The 22,784-nt window shown below is 48.4% G+C and overlaps 2 protein-coding genes across 2 annotated transcripts in view; one reads left to right on the forward strand and one right to left on the reverse strand.

Moving 5' to 3' along the window:
- Positions 1–202: 202 nt before the first annotated feature.
- Positions 203–3,625, reverse strand: LOC124006922 (extensin-1-like). The gene is made up of 2 exons (XM_046317110.1): positions 3,572–3,625; positions 203–1,045 (listed from the first exon to the last, which is right to left on the reverse strand). The coding sequence occupies exons 1-2, from the start codon at positions 3,623–3,625 to the stop codon at positions 203–205; spliced, it is 897 nt and encodes a 298-aa protein (XP_046173066.1).
- A 6,666-nt stretch (positions 3,626–10,291) lies between these two features.
- LOC124007369 (ferroxidase HEPHL1-like) overlaps positions 10,292–22,784 on the forward strand; it is a 77,640-nt gene continuing 65,147 nt past the window's right edge. The window contains 1 exon segment of the mRNA XM_046317871.1: positions 10,292–10,643. Within this exon segment, the coding sequence (XP_046173827.1) occupies positions 10,471–10,643 (173 nt within the window). The 5' untranslated portion in view covers positions 10,292–10,470.

The raw sequence follows: 22,784 nt of genomic DNA on the forward strand, positions 1-22,784 counted from the left end.
TACCAGAGAAGCAAATCATGTATTGAATGGCAAACTCCACTCGCCAGCTGGCCGTAGGAATTAGCCGTGGGTCTGTCTCTGTGACTACCGAAAACTTCAGAACAAAGTTGACAACAAATACAATGTTGCCAATGTCTTTGCAAATGAAATCAAACAAACAACGTATAAAAATATGTTTCAAATGAAAACAGAGATGACCTCATTAAGAGGCTGCTTTCAGAAGGCATCCAGGATGAGGAGAGAATAAACCTGGATTTAGGGCCCAGGGTGGGGGTTGCTGTGTGGCCCAGGGTGGGGGCTGCTGTGTGGCCCAGGGCGGGGCTTGCTGTGTGGCCCAGGGTGGGGGTTGCTGTGTGGCCCAGGGCGGGGGCTGCTGTGTGGCCCAGGGCGGGGGGTTGCTGTGTGGCCCAGGGTGGGGGTTGCTGTGTGGCCCAGGGCGGGGGCTGCTGTGTGGCCCAGGCTCGGGGTTGCTGTGTGGCCCAGGGCGGGGGTTGCTGTGGGGCCCAGGGCGGGGTTGCTGTGTGGCCCAGGGCGGGGGCTGCTGTGTGGCCCAGGGCGGGGGCTGCTGTGTGGCCCAGGGCGGGGGCTGCTGTGTGGCCCAGGGCGGGGGTTGCTGTGTGGCCCAGGGTGGGAGCTGCTGTGTGGCCCAGGGCGGGGGTTGCTGTGTGGCCCAGGGTGGGAGCTGCTGTGTGGCCCAGGGCGGGGGTTGCCTAGTGGCCCAGGGTGGGGGCTGCTGTGTGGCCCAGGGCGGGGTTGCTGTGTGGCCCAGGGTGGGGGCTGCTGTGTGGCCCAGGGCGGGGGCTGCTGTGTGGCCCAGGCTCGGGGGTTGCTGTGTGGCCCAGGGCGGGGGTTGCTGTGTGGCCCAGGGCGGGGGTTGCCGTGTGGCCCAGGGCGGGGGTTGCCGTGTGGCCCAGGGCGGGGGCTGCCGTGTGGCCCAGGGCGGGGGTTGCCGTGTGGCCCAGGGCGGGGGCTGCCGTGTGGCCCAGGGCGGGGGTTGCCGTGCGGCCCAGGGCGGGGGTTGCTGTGCGGCCCAGGGCGGGGGCTGCTGGAGGCAGGAGGCCAGCTATAAAACTACTTTACAAGCATTGTAATGTCTTTCCACCCCAAATGAGATGGGGGAGCATCAGGAGGCCAGCTATAAAACTTGTTTCAGAACATTAGACCAGGTTTAGGTATAAGAGTTATCCCTGTTTCATAGCATTAGACCATTATCCTCTATACATTTATTTTAGGGCGATCAATATTTATTTTATATGTTCCCATAATGAGTTGTCAATCCATCTCGCCCTAGTGTCCTAGTGCCTTAGTGTCCTAGTGTCCTAGTGCCTTAGTGTCCTAGTGTCCTAGTGCCCTAGTGCCCTAGTGCTTTCTCTAATGATATTTCCTTAATGTCAAGTTCTTGCATGCTGATTGCAGAGTAACAGGTCTCTTAAAATACTAACTTTATATTGGGGATATGTGGTTTCATGCTTTCAAGAAAGTGAAACGATTCCTCAAAAGAGCGAATAATATAAATATAATATATAAACTAATACAGTTTGGTGTAAAATCATTTCTACTATTTCTACTTCTTCAGAGATCAATCTAGGATCTGTATATTCAACATCATCATGTGAATTCTCGCCTGTCTCTTCTAAACCACTAAAGCAACACAAGTTTCTCCCCTTCCTCTATCCATCTAGCTCCAAATACCAGCACCAACACCAAATCCAGCACCAACTTCACTAATGTCCAGCACCAACTTCACTAATGTCCAGCACCAACTTCACTATGTCCTGCACCAACTTCACTAAATACCAGCACCAACTTCACCAATGTCCAACACAAACTTCACTAATGTCCAGCACCAACTTCACTAAATACCAGCACCAACTTCACTAATGTCCAGCACCAACTTCACTAAATACCAGCACCAACTTCACTAATGTCCAACACCAACTTCACTAAATACCAACACCAACTTCACTTAATGTCCAGCACCAACTTCACTAATGTCCTGCACCAACTTCACTAATGTCCAACACCAACTTCACTAAATACCAGCACCAACCTCACTAAATACCAGCACCAACTTCACTAAATACCAGCACCAACTTCACTAATGTCCAACACCAACTTCACTAAATACCAGCACCAACTTCACTTAATGTCCAGCACCAACTTCACTAATGTCCAGCACCAACTTCACTAATGTCCAACACCAACTTCACTAAATACCAGCACCAACTTCACTAATGTCCAGCACCAACTTCACTAATGTCCAGCACCAACTTCACTAAATACCAACACCAACTTCACTAATGTCCAGCACCAACTTCACTAATGTCCAGCACCAACTTCACTAAAAACCAGCACCAACTTCACTTAATGTCCAACACCAACTTCACTAAATACCAGCACCAACTTCACTTAATGTCCAGCACCAACTTCACTAATGTCCAGCACCAACTTCACTAATGTCCAGCACCAACTTCACTAAATACCAGCACCAACTTCACTAATGTCCAGCACCAACTTCACTAATGTCCAGCACCAACTTCACTAAATACCAGCACCAACTTCACTAATGTCCAGCACCAACTTCACTAAATACCAGCACCAACTTCACTTAATGTCCAGCACCAACTTCACTAAATACCAGCACCAACTTCACTAAATACCAGCACCAACTTCACTTAATGTCCAGCACCAACTTCACTAATGTCCTGCACCAACTTCACTAATGTCCAACACCAACTTCACTAAATACCAGCACCAACTTCACTAATGTCCAGCACCAACTTCACTAAATACCAGCACCAACTTCACTAATGTCCAACACCAACTTCACTAAATACCAGCACCAACTTCACTAAATACCAGCACCAACTTCACTTAATGTCCAGCACCAACTTCACTAATGTCCAACACCAACTTCACTAAATACCAGCACCAACTTCACTAATGTCCAGCACCAACTTCACTAATGTCCAACACCAACTTCACTAAATACCAGCACCAACTTCACTTAATGTCCAGCACCAACTTCAAATCAAATCAAATCAAATCAAATTTATTTATATAGCCCTTCGTACATCAGCTGATATCTCAAAGTGCTGTACAGAAACCCAGCCTAAAACCCCAAACAGCAAACAATGCAGGTGTAAAAGCACGGTGGCTAGGAAAAACTCCCTAGAAAGGCCAAAACCTAGGAAGAAACCAACTTCACTAGAGATTATAACAGAACATGACCAAGATGTTCAAATGTTCATAAATGACCAGCATGGTCAAATAATAATAAGGCAGAACAGTTGAAACTGGAGCAGCAGCACAGTCAGATGGACTGGGGACAGCAAGGAGCCATCATGTCAGGTAGTCCTGGGGCACGGTCCTAGGGCTCAGGTCCTCCGAGAGAGAGAAAGAAAGAGAGAATTAGAGAGAGCATATGTGGGGTGGCCAGTCCTCTTCTGGCTGTGCCAGACTTCACTAATGTCCAGCACCAACTTCACTAATGTCCTGCACCAAATTCACTAATGTCCTGCACCAACTTCACTAAATACCAGCACCAACTTCACTAATGTCCAGCACCAACTTCACTAATGTCCAGCACCAACTTCACCTCAAGTTCTCTCTTTTGCCTCTTCATGGTTTTATGCTGAACAAAAATATAATTTCTAACATGCAACAATTTTCAAAGATGTACAGTTCATAAGGAAAGGAAATCAGTCTATTGAAATAAATTAATAAATCTATGGATTTCACGACTGGGAATACTGATATCTGTTCGTCACAGATAGCTTAATTTTTTATTTATTTATCCGTTATTTTACCAGGTAAGTTGACTGAGAACACGTTCTCATTTGCAGCAACAGCCTGGGGAATAGTTACAGGGGAGAGGAGGGGGATGAATGAGCCAATTGTTAATTGGGGATTATTAGGTGACCGTGATGGTTTGAGGGCCAGATTGGGAATTTAGCCAGGACACCGGGGTTAACACCCCTACTCTTATGATATGTGCCATGGGATCTTTAATGACCTCAGAGAGTCAGGACACCCAGGGTCCCAATCAAAAGACGGCTCCCTACACAGGGCAGTGTCCCCAATCACTGCCCTGGGGAATTGGGATATTTTTTGACAAGAGTGCCTCCTACTGGCCCTCCATCACCACTTCCAGCAGCATCTGGTCTCCCATCCAGGGACTGACCAGGACCAACCCTGCTAAGCTTCAGAAGAAAGCCAGCAGTGGTATGCAGGGTGGTATGCTGCTGACCAGGACCAACCCTACTTAGCTTCAGAAGAAACTCAGTAGTGGTATGCAGGGTGGTATGCAGGGTGGTATGCTGCTGGCAAGCAGCGTTCAATAAAAACGTAGGTGTGTGGATCAGAAAACCAGTCTGATGTGCTTCGCATAGAGTTGATCAGGCTGTTGATTGTGGCCTGTGGAATGTTGTCCCACTCCCCTCCAATGGTGTGTGAAGTTGCTGGATATTGGCGGGAAATGGAGCACACTGTTGTACATGTCGATCCAGAGCATCCCAAACATGCTCAATGGATGACATGTCTGGTGAGTATGCAGACCATGGAAGAACTGGGACGTTTTCAGCTTCCAGCAATTGTGTACATATCCTTGTGACATGGGACTGTGCATTATCATGCTGAAACATGAGGTGATGTGGTGGATGAATGGCACGACAATGGGCCTCAGGATCTCGTCACGGTATCTCTGTGCATTCAAATTGACATCGATAAAATGCAATTGTGTTCATTGTCCGTAGCTTATGCCTGCCCATGAGCCACCATGGGGTACTCTGTTCACAACACTGACATCAGCAAACCGCTCGCCCACACAATGCCATACATGCTGTCTGCCATCTGCCCGGTACAGTTGAAACCATGATTAATCCGTGAAGAGCACACTTCTCCTGCATGTCAGTGGCCATCGAAGGTGAGCATCTGTCCACTAAAGTTGGTTACGATATCAAACTGCGGTCAGGTCAAGACCCTGGTGTGGATAACCATCACGCAGATGAGCTTCCCCGAGACGGTTTCTGACAGTTTGTGAAGAAATTCTTCAGTTGTGCAAACCCACAGTTTCATCAGCTGTCCTGGTGGCTGGTCCCAGACAATCCCCCAGGTGAAGAAGCCGGTTATGGAGGTCCTGGGCTGGCGTGGTCTGCAGTTATGAGACCGGTTGGAGGTACTGCCAAATTCTCTAAAATGAAGTTGGAGGTGGCTTATGGTAGAGAAATGAACATTAAATTATCTAGCAACAGCTCTGATGGACATTCCTGCAGTCAGCGTGGCAATTACACACTCTTTCAAGACTTGAAACATTTGTGTTGTGTCAAAACTGCACATTTTAGAGTGGCCTTATATTGTCCCCAGCACAAGGTGCACCTGTGTAATGATCATGCGGTTTAATCAGCTTCTTGATATACCACACCTGTTGTCACGCCTTGGTCATTGTATCTTGTGTTTTTGTTATATGTTTGGGTAGGCCAGGGTGTGACATGGGTTTATATGTTGTATTCGTATTGGGGTTTGTATTATTTGGGATTGCGGCTGATTAGGGGTGTGTCTAGTTAGGCTTGGCTGCCTGAGGCGATTCTCAATCAGAGTCAGGTGCTTGTCGTTGTCTCTGATTGAGAACCGTATTTAGACAGCCTGACTTTCGCGTTGTATTTTGTGGGTGTTTGTTCCTGTCTCTGTGTAGTGTTCACCAGATAGGCTGTAATAGGTTTCACGTTCCTGTCTCTGTGTAGTGTTCACCAGATAGGCTGTAATAGGTTTCACGTTCCGTTTGTTGTTTTTGTATTTATTCCGTTATTTCATGTACGGCGATTTATTTTATTAAAGTCATGAGTAACCAACACGCTGCGTTTCGGTCTGACTCTCTTCATTCAACAGACGAACGACGTTACACCTGTCAGGTGGATGGACTATCTTCGCAAATGAAAAATGCTCAATTCCAAACGTGGAAACAAAATTTGAAAGAAATACACTTTTTGTGCGTGTGGAAAATTTCTGAGATCTTTTATTTCAGCCCCATGACTTTACATGTTGTGTGTACATTTTTGTTCAATATACCAACCTGTGTCGAAAATTCCCTAACTTTAAATGTAAAGTATTTCCCATCTACTACTATAGTTATATTTGTATCACTTAGCATCGTTCAGCATTAAATCTTTAATAGCGTTTCCCATAATCCTCATAATTCACAAGGTCTGCATTGAAGTCTTATAGTCCTAACTTCTGGTTTCAAGACAAGCTGTGAGGTGGAGGGTCCATCATGGTCTGGGGTGGTGTGTCACAGTATCTTCGGACTGAGCTTGTTGTCATTGCAGACAATGATCTATCAAAGGAACTATTGACACATCAGACATATAAACTCAGCAAAAAAATAGAAATGTCCCATTTCCAGGACCCTGTCTGTCAAAGATATTTTGTAAAAATCCAAATAACTTCACAGATCTTCATTGTAAAGGGTTTAAACACTGTTTCCCATGTTTGTTCAATGACCCATAAACAATTAATGAACATGCGGAACGGTGGAACGGTCGTTAAGACACTAACAGCTTACAGACGGTAGGCAATTAAGGTCACAGTTATGAAAACTTAGGACACTAAAGAGACCTTTTTACTGACTCTGAAAAACACCAAAAGAAAGATGCCCAGGGGTCCCTGCTCATCTGTGTGAATGTGCCTTAGGCATGCTGCAAGGATGTATGAGGACAGATGTGGCCAGAGCAATAAATTGCAATGTCCATACTGTGAGACGCCTAAGACCGTGCTATAGGGAGACAGGACGGACAGCTGATCATCCTCGCAGTGGCAGACCACGTGTAACAACACCTGCACAGGATTGGTACATCCGAACATCACACCTGCGGGACAGGTACAGGATGGCAACAACAACTGCCCGAGTTTCACCAGGAACGCACAATACCTCCATCAGTGCTCAGACTGTCCACAATAGGCTGAGGGAGGCTGGACTGAGGGCTTGTAGGCCTGTTGTAAGGCAGGTCCTCACCAGACATCACCGGCAACAACGTCGCCTATGGGCACAAACCCACCATTGCTGGACCAGACAGGACTGGCAAAAGTGCTCTTCACCAGGGTTGATGGTCGGATTTGCGTTTATCGTCGAAGGAATGACCATTACACCGAGGCCTGTACTCTGGAGCGGGATCGGTTTGGAGGTGGAGGGTCCGTCATGGTCTGGGGTGGTGTGTCACAGCATCATCGGAATGAGCTTGTTGTCATTGCAGGCAATATCAACGCTGTGGGTTACAGGGAAGACATCCTCCTCCCTCATGTGGTACCCTTCCTGCAGGCTCATCCTGACATGGCCCTCCAGCATGACAATGCCACCAGCCATACTGCTCGTTCGGTGTATGATTTCCTGCAAGACAGGAATGTCAATGTTCTGCCATGGCCAGCAAAGAGCCCGGATCTCAATCCCATTGTCTCAATCCCACGTCTGGGACCTGTTGGATCGGAGGGTGAGGGCTAGGGCCATTCCCTCCAGAAATGTCTGGGAACTTGCAGGTGTGGTAGAGTGGGGTAACATCTCACAGCAAGAACTGGCAAATCTGGTGCAGTCCATGAGGAGGAGATGCACTGCAGTACTTAATGCAGCTGGTGGCCACACCAGATACTGACTGTTACTTTTGATTTTGATCCCCCTCCCACCCCACCCCCCCTTTGTTCAGAGACACATTATTCCATTTCTGTTAGTCACATGTCTGTGGAACTTGTTCAGTTTATGTCTCAGTTGTTGAATCTTGTTATGATCATAAAAAAATATGTACACATGTTATGTTGGCTGAAAATAAACGCAGTTGACAGTGAGAGGACATTTCTTTTTCTGCTGAGTTTATCTTATCATTTCAGGTGTTGCTAACCAGAAATCTGTTCTGGATTTACAGACTATTCTCTAATGTCTGGATTCTTGTCCCTTCAAACATCTATACGAGCATTTGAATTAGTGAAATCAAGTATGGTAGTATTATTTACTATATTTAAAAGGACTGCTATCAAGCCAGTCGTCAGGTGTCAAATTAAAATCCACACCAATCAAAATAAACTCTGTATGATGAAGATTCTTATTTTCAGAAATAACAGTTTGTTTGGGTTACTATTATTGTATCCATAAATATTCAACAAAATATAAAAGAATCCTTCAACAGATAATCCAACAGCCAATCAGCTTTGAATGTATCTTCCCAGGGATTCGGTTGAAACATATGGCCACACCTCCAGGGATTCATATGGCCACACCTCCAGACCGGTTGGAGTCACGACTGAACACAGGTTTAACCAGAAGGTGGGACCAGCGTCACACGAATGAGTTTCTTGTATATAAATCATATCAATGGGCTTTTTTGCTCTTTTCAAAATAGAAAAATAGCTTTCAGCTTCACATTGTCTTTTAAAACCCTTGCGTTCAATGAAATCAAATATAGACTAGTTTTTAACGAGGCCCCGTCCGACGATACCCTTGGACAGGGCCAACCAGGCAGGATATAACCCCACTCACTTTGCTGGTTTTTAACGAGGCCCCGTCCGACGATACCCTTGGACAGGACCAACCAGGCAGGATATAACCCCACTCACTTTGCCAAAGCACAGCCACCACACCGCTTGAGGGATATCAACAGACCGCTAACTTACTACCCTAAAACAAAGCAGAGTATAGCACAAGGAGATCCCCCCCCCCCCCCACAAGAACATCTTGGCCATGTTCTGTTATAATCTTCACCCGACACAGCCAGAAGAGGACTGGCCACCCCTCATAGCTTGGTTCATCTCTAGGTTTCTTCCTAGGTTCTGGCCTTTCTAGGGAGTTTTTCCTAGCCACCGTGCTTCTACACCTGCATTGTTTGCTGTTTGGGATTTTAGGCTAGGTTTCTGTACAGCACTTTGAGACATCAGCTGATGTACGAAGGACTATATAAATACATTAGATTGATTGATTGATTGATTGATTGATTGATTGATTGATTGATTGATTGATTGATTGATTGAAGACCGGGCAGGAAGATCACGTCAATGACTAAATCCACTCACGTTGAGAATAGCACCAAAAAGCTTCAGGACGTGATGCACCCCTCCTAGTGACGGCATGGAAGAGCACCAGTAAGCCAGTGGCTCACCCCTCCTAGTGACGGCATGGAAGAGCACCAGTAAACCAGTGACTCAGTCCCTGTAATAGGGTTAGAGGCAGAGAATCCCAGTGGAGAGAGGGGAACCGGCCAGGCAGAGACAGCAAGGGCGGTTCGTTGCTCCAGAGCCTTTCCGTTCACCTTCCCACTCCTGGGCCAGACTACACTCAATCATATGACCCACTGAAGAGATGAGTCTTCAGTAAAGACTTAGAGGTTGAGACCGAGACGGCGTCTCTGCGTTTCTCAAATAGACAGGCAGACCATTACATAAAAATGTAGCTCAATAGGAGAAAGCCCTGCCTCCAGCTGTTTGTGTAGAAATTCTAGGGACAGTAAGGAGGTCTGTGTCTGGTGACCATAGCGTACGTGTAGGTATGTACTGTAGGACCAAATCAGAGAGATAGGTAGGAGCAAGCCCATGTAATGCTTTGTAGGTTAGCAGTAAAACCTTGAATCAGGAAGCCAGTGTAGGGAGGCTAGCACTGGAGTAATATGATCAAATTTGTTGGTTCTAGTCAGGATTCTAGCAGCCGTATTTAGCACTAACTGAAGTTTATTTAGTGCTTTATCCGGGTAGCCGGAGAGTAGAGCATTGCAGTAGTCTAATCTAGAAGTGACAAAAGCACGGATACATTTTTCTGCATCATTTTTAGATTAGTTTATGTTTTTTGTTCAACAAAAAGATGGAAAAAAGCTGTCCTTGAAACAGTCTTGATATGTTTGTGAAAAGAGAGATCAGGGTCCAGAGTAACGCCGAGGTCCTTCACAGTTTTATTTGAGACGACTGTTCAACCATTAAGATTAATTGTCAGATTCAACAGAAGATCTCTTTGTTTCTTGGGACACTAGAACTACAGTAGCATCTCTGTTTTGTCCGAGTTTAAAAGTAAAACATTTGCCGCGATCCACTTCCTCATGTTTGACGTGGTTAAATTATCGATTTCAACTGTTTAGTGGTGGTAAAATAAATAATACATAATAATCAATAGTACACAACGTAAACTTCTGTTGTATGTACCAAACCTAACATATCATAGTAAACTCAGTGTCCCGGATTTAATTACTATGTTACGTCTAATCTATGAGACCAGACTGGCCGCCAAGGTCCCGTAGCCTATCAGACAGAGAGGGCTCCGGCGCCAGAGTCACACACACATTCAGCTGAATAGCGGGACTGTTCTCTTTCCCAAGCGGAGCCTCATATCTGTGTCTGTGTTTCCTCTCTGTCTCTCCCTCTCGAACACTTGATCCAGCAATCCCAACCGCGCACACCACTAGACCACACCAAAAGCCCCGCTCAACTAACGGGACAGAAGCAGTAGCGATGGTCGGCTTTAGGACACTGTTCCCGGGACTGCTGCTGCTGCTCGCTGGGCTGCCGGGGGGAGAAGCACGGGGACGGGAGAGGGTGTATTACGTGGGAATCAAAGAGATCAACTGGGACTACGCTCCGACTGGCATGAACCTCATCAACGGGAAACAAATAGCGGACGATGAGTGAGTTCAGTTTTGACATGCTGTGTTGTTTGTTTACATTTTTGTTGTGTTATTTGTTTACCTACTCTTATGGTGTGAAGACATCCTACATTCATGAACACGAATACAGGGTGAAGAAAGTTCATTGATATTTTCACGTCATCATAACACATGCAGAGTTTGACCAATGTTTTGCAGTGTTCATGCGAAAAGCGACCATCTAGTTTCATCTCCTTGAACTGCGTTTCGGGTCCAGGGTGTTTTGTGGGGTGCGGTGACGTCGACCGGCTAGTCGCGTGAGGGATTGATAAGGGCCTCTCATTTCTTTCTGCTAATGATGGCAAATATTTTAAAATACAGATTGTAACTGAAATGGCGCCTCTTGTCTCAGCAAAATGTCTGTCATGTTTATCTAATATATATATATATATATTATTATTATGTCGGTGCCCCCGAAACCAATTAAACATGTTATTTATTACAACGTTAAAATGAAGTGCTCGGTAAAACCAACAATTCATGGCAACTGATCTGTCACCAACGTGAAGGTGAGAAAACATGAACGTTGCTGGAGCATTGAAACACATCATCCTGAGACGTTTTAAAACATCACATGTGTGTTGTAACAGCACTTAATCACCTTGCCAGGAACTGGGAGCACAACAGGAAATGGTTGCTTTGACTTGTGTTTAGTGTAGATGAACATTCCTTCTCTTTAGGTGGTGTTTCCTCTCTACAGCCTCTAAACACTATGATGGTGTTTCCTCTCTACAGCCTCTAAACACTATGATGGTGTTACCTCTCTCTACAGCCTCTAAACACTATGATGGTGTTTCCTCTCTCTACAGCCTCTAAACACTATGATGGTGTTTCCTCTACAGCCTCTAAACACTATGATGGTGTTTCCTCTCTACAGCCTCTAAACACTATGATGGTGTTTCCTCTACAGCCTCTAAACACTATGATGGTGTTTCCTCTACAGCCTCTAAACACTATGATGGTGTTTCCTCTCTACAGCCTCTAAACACTATGATGGTGTTTCCTCTACAGCCTCTAAACACTATGATGGTGTTTCCTCTACAGCCTCTAAACACTATGATGGTGTTTCCTCTACAGCCTCTAAACACTATGATGGTGTTTCCTCTCTACAGCCTCTAAACACTATGATGGTGTTACCTCTCTCTACAGCCTCTAAACACTATGATGGTGTTACCTCTCTCTACAGCCTCTAAACACTATGATGGTGTTTCCTCTCTACAGCCTCTAAACACTATGATGGTGTTTCCTCTACAGCCTCTAAACACTATGATGGTGTTTCCTCTACAGCCTCTAAACACTATGATGGTGTTTCCTCTCTACAGCCTCTAAACACTATGATGGTGTTTCCTCTACAGCCTCTAAACACTATGATGGTGTTTCCTCTACAGCCTCTAAACACTATGATGGTGTTTCCTCTCTACAGCCTCTAAACACTATGATGGTGTTTCCTCTACAGCCTCTAAACACTATGATGGTGTTTCCTCTCTACAGCCTCTAAACACTATGATGGTGTTTCCTCTACAGCCTCTAAACACTATGATGGTGTTTCCTCTACAGCCTCTAAACACTATGATGGTGTTTCCTCTACAGCCTCTAAACACTATGATGGTGTTTCCTCTACAGCCTCTAAACACTATGATGGTGTTTCCTCTCTACAGCCTCTAAACACTATGATGGTGTTTCCTCTCTACAGCCTCTAAACACTATGATGGTGTTTCCCCTCTCTACAGCCTCTAAACACTATGATGGTGTTTCCTCTCTACAGCCTCTAAACACTATGATGGTGTTTCCTCTCTACAGCCTCTAAACACTGATGGTATTTCCTCTACAGCCTCTAAACACTATGACGGTGTTTCCTCTACAGCCTCTAAACACTATGATGGTGTTTCCTCTACAGCCTCTAAACACTATGATGGTGTTTCCTCTACAGCCTCTAAACACTATGATGGTGTTACCTCTCTCTACAGCCTCTAAACACTATGATGGTGTTTCCTCTCTACAGCCTCTAAACACTATGATGGTGTTTTCTCTACAGCCTCTAAACACTATGATGGTGTTTCCTCTCTCTACAGCCTCTAAACACTATGATGGTGTTTCCTCTCTCTACAGCCTCTAAACACTATGATGGTGTTTCCCCTCTCTACAGCCTCTAAACACTATGATGGTGTTTCCTCTACAGCCTCTAAACACTATGATGGTGTTTCCTCTACAGCCTCTAAACACTATGATGGTGTTTCCTCTACAGCCTCTAAACACTATGATGGTGTTTCCTCTACAGCCTCTAAACACTATGATGGTGTTTCCTCTACAGCCTCTAAACACTATGATGGTGTTTCCTCTACAGTCTCTAAACACTATGATGGCGTTTCCTTTCTACAGCCTCTAAACACTATGATGGTGTTTCACATCCTGTGTTTAGTGAGTCCTCCAGATCAGAGGCAGTAGGGATGACCAGGGATGTTCTCTGTTTAGTGAGTCCTCCAGATCAGAGGCAGTAGAGATGACCAGGGATGTTCTCTGTTTAGTGAGGCAAGTCAGTTAATGACAGCCTAGGAACAGTGGGTTAACTGCCTGTTCAGGGGCAGAACGACAGATTTGTACCTTGTCAGCTCAGGGGTTTGAACTCGCAACCTTCCGGTTACGAGTCCAACGCTCTAACCACTAGGCTACGCTGCCGCCTAACCCTGTTAGGTGCTCGATAGCACCTTTTCTTCTTCTAAGAGTGTACTGTGAAACGTATTGCAGAGGATAAAGATGGATATTGAAAGCATTGTTCATTACGTCTATGTGTTTCCATATCCACCACATCCTCATAATTCACCCACAGACATTATGGATGTGTAATGTTTACAGACATGTCTATTCATCTATTAACACGGACATTACATGCATAGAAGTACTGGGAGTATATGAAAGGCCCCTTGTTTTATTTGACTAATGATTAATACAATTGTGTGATGGGGTAGATCCTCATCAACGACCTCCGAGCACAGGACGTGATCTGGAGCGCAGTGGCCCTCTTGAGGAGTGGTGTGATGGGTCAGATCTGGAGAGTAGTGGTGTAATGGGTCAGATCTGGAGAGTAGTGGTGTAATGGGTCAGATCTGGAGAGTAGTGGTGTAATGGGTCAGATCTGGAGAGTAGTGGTGTGATGGGTCAGATCTGGAGAGTAGTGGTGTGATGGGTCAGATCTGGAGAGTAGTGGTGTGATGGGTCAGATCTGGAGAGTAGTGGTGTGATGGGTCAGATCTGGAGAGTAGTGGTGTGATGGGTCAGATCTGGAGAGTAGTGGTGTGATGGGTCAGATCTGGAGAGTAGTGGTGTAATGGGTCAGATCTGGAGAGTAGTGGTGTAATGGGTCAGATCTGGAGAGTAGTGGTGTAATGGGTCAGATCTGGAGAGTAGTGGTGTGATGGGTCAGATCTGGAGAGTAGTGGTGTGATGGGTCAGATCTGGAGAGTAGTGGTGTGATGGGTCAGATCTGGAGAGTAGTGGTGTGATGGGTCAGATCTGGAGAGTAGTGGTGTGATGGGTCAGATCTGGAGAGTAGTGGTGTGATGGGTCAGATCTGGAGAGTAGTGGTGTGATGGGTCAGGTCTGGAGAGTAGTGGCCCTCTTGAGGAGTGGTGTGATGGGTCAGATCTGGAGAGTAGTGGTGTGATGGGTCAGATCTGGAGAGTAGTGGTGTGATGGGTCAGATCTGGAGAGTAGTGGTGTGATGGGTCAGGTCTGGAGAGTAGTGGCCCTCTTGAGGAGTGGTGTGATGGGTCAGGTCTGGAGAGTAGTGCCCCTCTTGAGGAGTGGTGTGATGGGTCAGATCTGGAGAGTAGTGGTGTGATGGGTCAGATCTGGAGAGTAGTGGTGTGATGGGTCAGATCTGGAGAGTAGTGGCCCTCTTGAGTAGTGGTGTGATGGGTCAGGTCTGGAGAGTAGTGGCCCTCTTGAGGAGTGGTGTGATGGGTCAGGTCTGGAGAGTAGTGGCCCTCTTGAGGAGTGGTGTGATGGGTCAGGTCTGGAGAGTAGTGGCCCTCTTGAGGAGTGGTGTGATTGGTCAGGTCTGGAGAGTAGTGGCCCGCTTGAGGAGTGGTGTGATGGGTCAGGTCTGGAGAGTAGTGGCCCTCTTGAGGAGTGGTGTGATGGGTCAGGTCTGGAGAGTAGTGGCCCTCTTGAGGAGTGGTGTGATGGGTCAGGTCTGGAGAGTAGTGGCCCTCTTGAGGAGTGGTGTGATGGGTCAGATCTGGAGAGTAGTGGTGTGATGGGTCAGATCTGGAGAGTAGTGGTGTGATGGGTCAGATCTGGAGAGTAGTGGCCCTCTTGAGGAGTGGTGTGATGGGTCAGATCTGGAGAGTAGTGGTGTGATGGGTCAGATCTGGAGAGTAGTGGTGTGATGGGTCAGATCTGGAGAGGAGAGTAGTGGTGTGATGGGTCAGATCTGGAGAGGAGAGTAGTGGTGTAATGGGTCAGATCTGGAGAGTAGTGGTGTGATGGGTCAGATCTGGAGAGTAGTGGTGTAATGGGTCAGGTCTGGAGAGTAGTGGCCCTCTTGAGGAGTGGTGTGATGGGTCAGGTCTGGAGAGTAGTGGCCCTCTTGAGGAGTGGTGTGATGGGTCAGGTCTGGAGAGTAGTGGCCCTCTTGAGGAGTAGTGTGATGGGTCAGGTCTGGAGAGTAGTGGCCCTCTTGAGGAGTGGTGTGATGGGTCAGGTCTGGAGAGTAGTGGCCCGCTTGAGGAGTGGTGTGATGGGTCAGGTCTGGAGAGTAGTGGCCCTCTTGAGGAGTGGTGTGATGGGTCAGGTCTGGAGAGTAGTGGCCCTCTTGAGGAGTGGTGTGATGGGTCAGGTCTGGAGAGTAGTGGCCCTCTTGAGGAGTGGTGTGATGGGTCAGATCTGGAGAGTAGTGGTGTGATGGGTCAGATCTGGAGAGTAGTGGTGTGATGGGTCAGATCTGGAGAGTAGTGGCCCTCTTGAGGAGTGGTGTGATGGGTCAGATCTGGAGAGTAGTGGTGTGATGGGTCAGATCTGGAGAGTAGTGGTGTGATGGGTCAGATCTGGAGAGGAGAGTAGTGGTGTGATGGGTCAGATCTGGAGAGGAGAGTAGTGGTGTAATGGGTCAGATCTGGAGAGTAGTGGTGTGATGGGTCAGATCTGGAGAGTAGTGGTGTAATGGGTCAGATCTGGAGAGTAGTGGTGTGATGGGTCAGATCTGGAGAGTAGTGGTGTGATGGGTCAGATCTGGAGAGTAGTGGTGTGATGGGTCAGATCTGGAGAGGAGAGTAGTGGTGTGATGGGTCAGATCTGGAGAGTAGTGGTGTGATGGGTCAGATCTGGAGAGTAGTGGTGTGATGGGTCAGATCTGGAGAGTAGTGGTGTGATGGGTCAGGTCTGGAACATAGTGGTGTGATGGGTCAGGTCTGGAGAGTAGTGGTGTGATGGGTCAGATCTGGAGAGTAGTGGTGTGATGGGTCAGATCTGGAGAGTAGTGGTGTGATGGGTCAGATCTGGAGAGGAGAGGAGTGGTGTGATGGGTCAGATCTGGAGAGTAGTGGTGTGATGGGTCAGATCTGGAGAGTAGTGGTGTGATGGGTCAGGTCTGGAGAGGAGAGTAGTGGTGTGATTGGTCAGATCTGGAGAGGAGAGTAGTGGTGTGATTGGTCAGATCTGGAGAGGAGAGTAGTGGTGTGATGGGTCAGGTCTGGAGAGGAGAGTAGTGGTGTGATGGGTCAGATCTGGAGAGGAGAGTAGTGGTGTGATGGGTCAGATCTGGAACATAGTGGTGTGATGGGTCAGATCTGGAGAGGAAGTAGTGGTGTGATGGGTCAGATCTGGAGAGTAGTGGTGTGATGGGTCAGATCTGGAGAGGAGAGTAGTGGTGTGATGGGTCAGATCTGGAGAGTAGTGGTGTGATGGGTCAGATCTGGAGAGTAGTGGTGTGATGGGTCAGATCTGGAGAGTAGTGGTGTGATGGGTCAGATCTGGATAGTAGTGGTGTGATGGGTCAGATCTGGAGAGTAGTGGTGTGATGGGTCAGGTCTGGAGAGTAGTGGCCCTCTTGAGGAGTGGTGTGATGGGTCAGGTCTGGAGAGTAGTGGCCCTCTTGAGGAGTGGTGTGATGGGTCAGGTCTGGAGAGTAGTGGCCCTCTTGAGGAGTGGTGTGATGGGTCAGGTCTGGAGAGTAGTGGCCCTCTTGAGGAGTGGTGTGATGGGTCAGGTCTGGAGAGTAGTGGCCCTCTTGAGGAGTGGTGTGATGGGTCAGGTCTGGAGAGTAGTGGCCCTCTTGAGGAGTGGTGTGATGGGTCAGATCTGGAGAGTAGTGGTGTGATGGGTCAGATCTGGAGAGTAGTGGTGTGATGGGTCAGATCTGGAGAGTAGTGGCCCTCTTGAGGAGTGGTGTGATGGGTCAGATCTGGAGAGTAGTGGTGTGATGGGTCAGATCTGGAGAGTAGTGGTGTGATGGGTCAGATCTGGAGAGTAGTGGTGTGATGGGTCAGATCTGGAGAGTAGTGGTGTGATGGGTCAGATCTGGAGAGTAGTGGTGTGATGGGTCAGATCTGGAGAGTAGTGGTGTGATGGGTCAGATCTGGAGAGGAGAGTAGTGGTGTGATGGGTCAGATCTGGAGAGGAGAGTAGTGGTGTGATGGGTCAGATCTGGAGAGTAGTGGTGTGATGGGTCAGATCTGGAGAGTAGTGGTGTGATGGGTCAGATCTGGAGAGTAGTGGTGTAATGGGTCAGCTCTGGAGAGTAGTGGTGTGATGGGTCAGATCTGGAGAGTAGTGGTGTGATGGGTCAGATCTGGAGAGGAGAGTAGTGGTGTGATGGGTCAGATCTGGAGAGTAGTGGTGTGATGGGTCAGATCTGGAGAGTAGTGGTGTGATGGGTCAGATCTGGAGAGTAGTGGTGTGATGGGTCAGATCTGGAGAGTAGTGGTGTGATGGGTCAGGTCTGGAACATAGTGGTGTGATGGGTCAGGTCTGGAGAGTAGTGGTGTGATGGGTCAGATCTGGAGAGTAGTGGTGTGATGGGTCAGATCTGGAGAGTAGTGGTGTGATGGGTCAGATCTGGAGAGGAGAGGAGTGGTGTGATGGGTCAGATCTGGAGAGTAGTGGTGTGATGGGTCAGATCTGGAGAGTAGTGGTGTGATGGGTCAGATCTGGAGAGTAGTGGTGTGATGGGTCAGATCTGGAGAGTAGTGGTGTGATGGGTCAGATCTGGAGAGTAGTGGTGTGATGGGTCAGATCTGGAGAGTAGTGGTGTAATGGGTCAGCTCTGGAGAGTAGTGGTGTGATGGGTCAGATCTGGAGAGTAGTGGTGTGATGGGTCAGATCTGGAGAGGAGAGTAGTGGTGTGATGGGTCAGATCTGGAGAGTAGTGGTGTGATGGGTCAGATCTGGAGAGTAGTGGTGTGATGGGTCAGATCTGGAGAGTAGTGGTGTGATGGGTCAGATCTGGAGAGTAGTGGTGTGATGGGTCAGATCTGGAGAGTAGTGGTGTGATGGGTCAGGTCTGGAACATAGTGGTGTGATGGGTCAGGTCTGGAGAGTAGTGGTGTGATGGGTCAGATCTGGAGAGTAGTGGTGTGATGGGTCAGATCTGGAGAGTAGTGGTGTGATGGGTCAGATCTGGAGAGGAGAGTAGTGGTGTGATGGGTCAGATCTGGAGAGTAGTGGTGTGATGGGTCAGATCTGGAGAGTAGTGGTGTGATGGGTCAGATCTGGAGAGTAGTGGTGTGATGGGTCAGATCTGGAGAGTAGTGGTGTGATGGGTCAGATCTGGAGAGGAGAGTAGTGGTGTGATGGGTCAGATCTGGAGAGGAGAGTAGTGGTGTGATGGGTCAGATCTGGAGAGTAGTGGTGTGATGGGTCAGATCTGGAGAGTAGTGGTGTGATGGGTCAGATCTGGAGAGTAGTGGTGTGATGGGTCAGCTCTGGAGAGTAGTGGTGTGATGGGTCAGATCTGGAGAGTAGTGGTGTGATGGGTCAGATCTGGAGAGTAGTGGTGTGATGGGTCAGATCTGGAGAGGAGAGTAGTGGTGTGATGGGTCAGATCTGGAGAGTAGTGGTGTGATGGGTCAGATCTGGAGAGTAGTGGTGTGATGGGTCAGATCTGGAGAGTAGTGGTGTGATGGGTCAGATCTGGAGAGTAGTGGTGTGATGGGTCAGGTCTGGAACATAGTGGTGTGATGGGTCAGGTCTGGAGAGTAGTGGTGTGATGGGTCAGATCTGGAGAGTAGTGGTGTGATGGGTCAGATCTGGAGAGTAGTGGTGTGATGGGTCAGATCTGGAGAGGAGAGGAGTGGTGTGATGGGTCAGATCTGGAGAGTAGTGGTGTGATGGGTCAGATCTGGAGAGTAGTGGTGTGATGGGTCAGATCTGGAGAGTAGTGGTGTGATGGGTCAGGTCTGGAGAGGAGAGTAGTGGTGTGATTGGTCAGATCTGGAGAGGAGAGTAGTGGTGTGATTGGTCAGATCTGGAGAGGAGAGTAGTGGTGTGATGGGTCAGGTCTGGAGAGGAGAGTAGTGGTGTGATGGGTCAGATCTGGAGAGGAGAGTAGTGGTGTGATGGGTCAGATCTGGAACATAGTGGTGTGATGGGTCAGATCTGGAGAGTAGTGGTGTGATGGGTCAGATCTGGAGAGTAGTGGTGTGATGGGTCAGATCTGGAGAGGAGAGTAGTGGTGTGATGGGTCAGATCTGGAGAGTAGTGGTGTGATGGGTCAGATCTGGATAGTAGTGGTGTGATGGGTCAGATCTGGAGAGTAGTGGTGTGATGGGTCAGGTCTGGAACATAGTGGTGTGATGGGTCAGGTCTGGAGAGTAGTGGTGTGATGGGTCAGATCTGGAGAGTAGTGGTGTGATGGGTCAGGTCTGGAGAGTAGTGGTGTGATGGGTCAGGTCTGGAGAGTAGTGGTGTGATGGGTCAGGTCTGGAGAGTAGTGGTGTGATGGGTCAGATCAGGAGAGTAGTGGTGTGATGGGTCAGATCAGGAGAGTAGTGGTGTAATGGGTCAGGTCTGGAGAGTAGTGGTGTAATGGGTCAGATCTGGAGAGTAGTGGTGTGATGGGTCAGATCTGGAGAGTAGTGGTGTGATGGGTCAGATCTGGAGAGTAGTGGTGTGATGGGTCAGGTCTGGAGAGTAGTGGTGTGATGGGTCAGGTCTGGAGAGTAGTGGTGTAATGGGTCAGGTCTGGAGAGTAGTGGTGTGATGGGTCAGATCTGGAGAGTAGTGGTGTGATGGGTCAGATCTGGAGAGGAGTGGTGTGATGGGTCAGATCTGGAGAGTAGTGGTGTGATGGGTCAGATCTGGAGAGTAGTGGTGTGATGGGTCAGATCTGGAGAGTAGTGGTGTGATGGGTCAGGTCTGGAGAGGAGAGTAGTGGTGTGATTGGTCAGATCTGGAGAGTAGTGGTGTGATGGGTCAGGTCTGGAGAGGAGAGTAGTGGTGTGATGGGTCAGATCTGGAGAGGAGAGTAGTGGTGTGATGGGTCAGATCTGGAACATAGTGGTGTGATGGGTCAGATCTGGAGAGTAGTGGTGTGATGGGTCAGATCTGAGAGGAGAGTAGTGGTGTGATGGGTCAGATCTGGAGAGTAGTGGTGTGATGGGTCAGATCTGGAGAGTAGTGGTGTAATGGGTCAGATCTGGAGAGTAGTGGTGTGATGGGTCAGATCTGGAGAGTAGTGGTGTGATGGGTCAGATCTGAGAGTAGTGGTGTGATGGGTCAGATCTGGAGTAATGGGTCAGATCTGGAGAGTAGTGGTGTGATGGGTCAGATCTGGAGAGTAGTGGTTTGATGGGTCAGGTCTGGAACATAGTGGTGTGATGGGTCAGGTCTGGAGAGTAGTGGTGTGATGGGTCAGATCTGGAGAGTAGTGGTGTGATGGGTCAGATCTGGAGAGTAGTGGTGTAATGGGTCAGGTCTGGAGAGTAGTGGTGTGATGGGTCAGGTCTGGAGAGTAGTGGTGTGAAGGGTCAGATCAGGAGAGTAGTGGTGTGAATGGGTCAGATCTGGAGAGTAGTGGTGTGATGGGTCAGATCAGGAGAGTAGTGGTGTAATGGGTCAGGTCTGGAGAGTAGTGGTGTAATGGGTCAGATCTGGAGAGTAGTGGTGTGATGGGTCAGATCTGGAGAGTAGTGGTGTGATGGGTCAGATATGGAGAGTAGTGGTGTGATGGGTCAGATCTGGAGAGTAGTGGTGTGATGGGTCAGGTCTGGAGAGTAGTGGTGTAATGGGTCAGGTCTGGAGAGTAGTGGTGTGATGGGTCAGATCTGGAGAGTAGTGGTGTGATGGGTCAGATCTGGAGAGTAGTGGTGTCAGCGCGATGGACGGAGAACTCCCGCTGACTGAATGGATGGTGAAAGTATATCTGGAGAGAGGCATGATTCCGTCAAACAGAGTATGTTACAGTCCCTGATGTCTCTCTGGAAGGAGATCCTCGCCCTGAGCTCATCTACTTCATTGTCCAGAGACTGAATATTAGTGAGTAATATACATGGAAGCGATGGAAGTCCACTCCGAATATCTGTCAGGGGTTGTTTTGTGTTTTGGAGCAGAATTTGGAATAAGTTTAATTGCCCTGGGAGGTACAAACGAAGGATCCCTTTCGGGAAAGTTTTATTCCCGGTCTTAATGCCGGCAAGTTACCACCTCGCTGATATCCAAAAGTTCTTTGTGTGATGGGTCAGGTCTGGAGAGTAGTGGTGTGATGGGTCAGGTCTGGAGAGTAGTGGTGTAATGGGTCAGGTCTGGAGAGTAGTGGTGTGATGGGTCAGGTCTGGAGAGTAGTGGTGTGATGGGTCAGGTCTGGAGAGTAGTGGTGTAATGGGTCAGGTCTGGAGAGTAGTGGTGTGATGGGTCAGATCTGGAGAGGAGTGGTGTGATGGGTCAGATCTGGAGAGTAGTGGTGTGATGGGTCAGATCTGGAGAGTAGTGGTGTGATGGGTCAGATCTGGAGAGTAGTGGTGTGATGGGTCAGGTCTGGAGAGGAGAGTAGTGGTGTGATTGGTCAGATCTGGAGAGTAGTGGTGTGATGGGTCAGGTCTGGAGAGGAGAGTAGTGGTGTGATGGGTCAGATCTGGAGAGGAGAGTAGTGGTGTGATGGGTCAGATCTGGAACATAGTGGTGTGATGGGTCAGATCTGGAGAGTAGTGGTGTGATGGGTCAGATCTGGAGAGGAGAGTAGTGGTGTGATGGGTCAGATCTGGAGAGTAGTGGTGTGATGGGTCAGATCTGGAGAGTAGTGGTGTAATGGGTCAGATCTGGAGAGTAGTGGTGTGATGGGTCAGATCTGGAGAGTAGTGGTGTGATGGGTCAGATCTGGAGAGTAGTGGTGTAATGGGTCAGATCTGGAGAGTAGTGGTGTGATGGGTCAGATCTGGAGAGTAGTGGTGTGATGGGTCAGATCTGGAGAGTAGTGGTGTGATGGGTCAGGTCTGGAACATAGTGGTGTGATGGGTCAGGTCTGGAGAGTAGTGGTGTGATGGGTCAGATCTGGAGAGTAGTGGTGTGATGGGTCAGATCTGGAGAGTAGTGGTGTAATGGGTCAGGTCTGGAGAGTAGTGGTGTGATGGGTCAGGTCTGGAGAGTAGTGGTGTGAAGGGTCAGATCAGGAGAGTAGTGGTGTGAAGGGTCAGATCTGGAGAGTAGTGGTGTGATGGGTCAGATCAGGAGAGTAGTGGTGTAATGGGTCAGGTCTGGAGAGTAGTGGTGTAATGGGTCAGGTCTGGAGAGTAGTGGTGTAATGGGTCAGATCTGGAGAGTAGTGGTGTGATGGGTCAGATCTGGAGAGTAGTGGTGTGATGGGTCAGATCTGGAGAGTAGTGGTGTGATGGGTCAGATCTGGAGAGTAGTGGTGTGATGGGTCAGGTCTGGAGAGTAGTGGTGTGATGGGTCAGGTCTGGAGAGTAGTGGTGTGATGGGTCAGATCTGGAGAGGAGTGGTGTGATGGGTCAGATCTGGAGAGTAGTGGTGTGATGGGTCAGATCTGGAGAGTAGTGGTGTGATGGGTCAGATCTGGAGAGTAGTGGTGTGATGGGTCAGGTCTGGAGAGGAGAGTGGGTGTGATTGGTCAGATCTGGAGAGTAGTGGTGTAATGGGTCAGGTCTGGAGAGTAGTGGTGTAATGGGTCAGATC

Source organism: Oncorhynchus gorbuscha, linkage group LG20 (genome assembly GCF_021184085.1).
Source record: "Oncorhynchus gorbuscha isolate QuinsamMale2020 ecotype Even-year linkage group LG20, OgorEven_v1.0, whole genome shotgun sequence".
Lineage (NCBI taxonomy): Eukaryota > Metazoa > Chordata > Actinopteri > Salmoniformes > Salmonidae > Oncorhynchus > Oncorhynchus gorbuscha.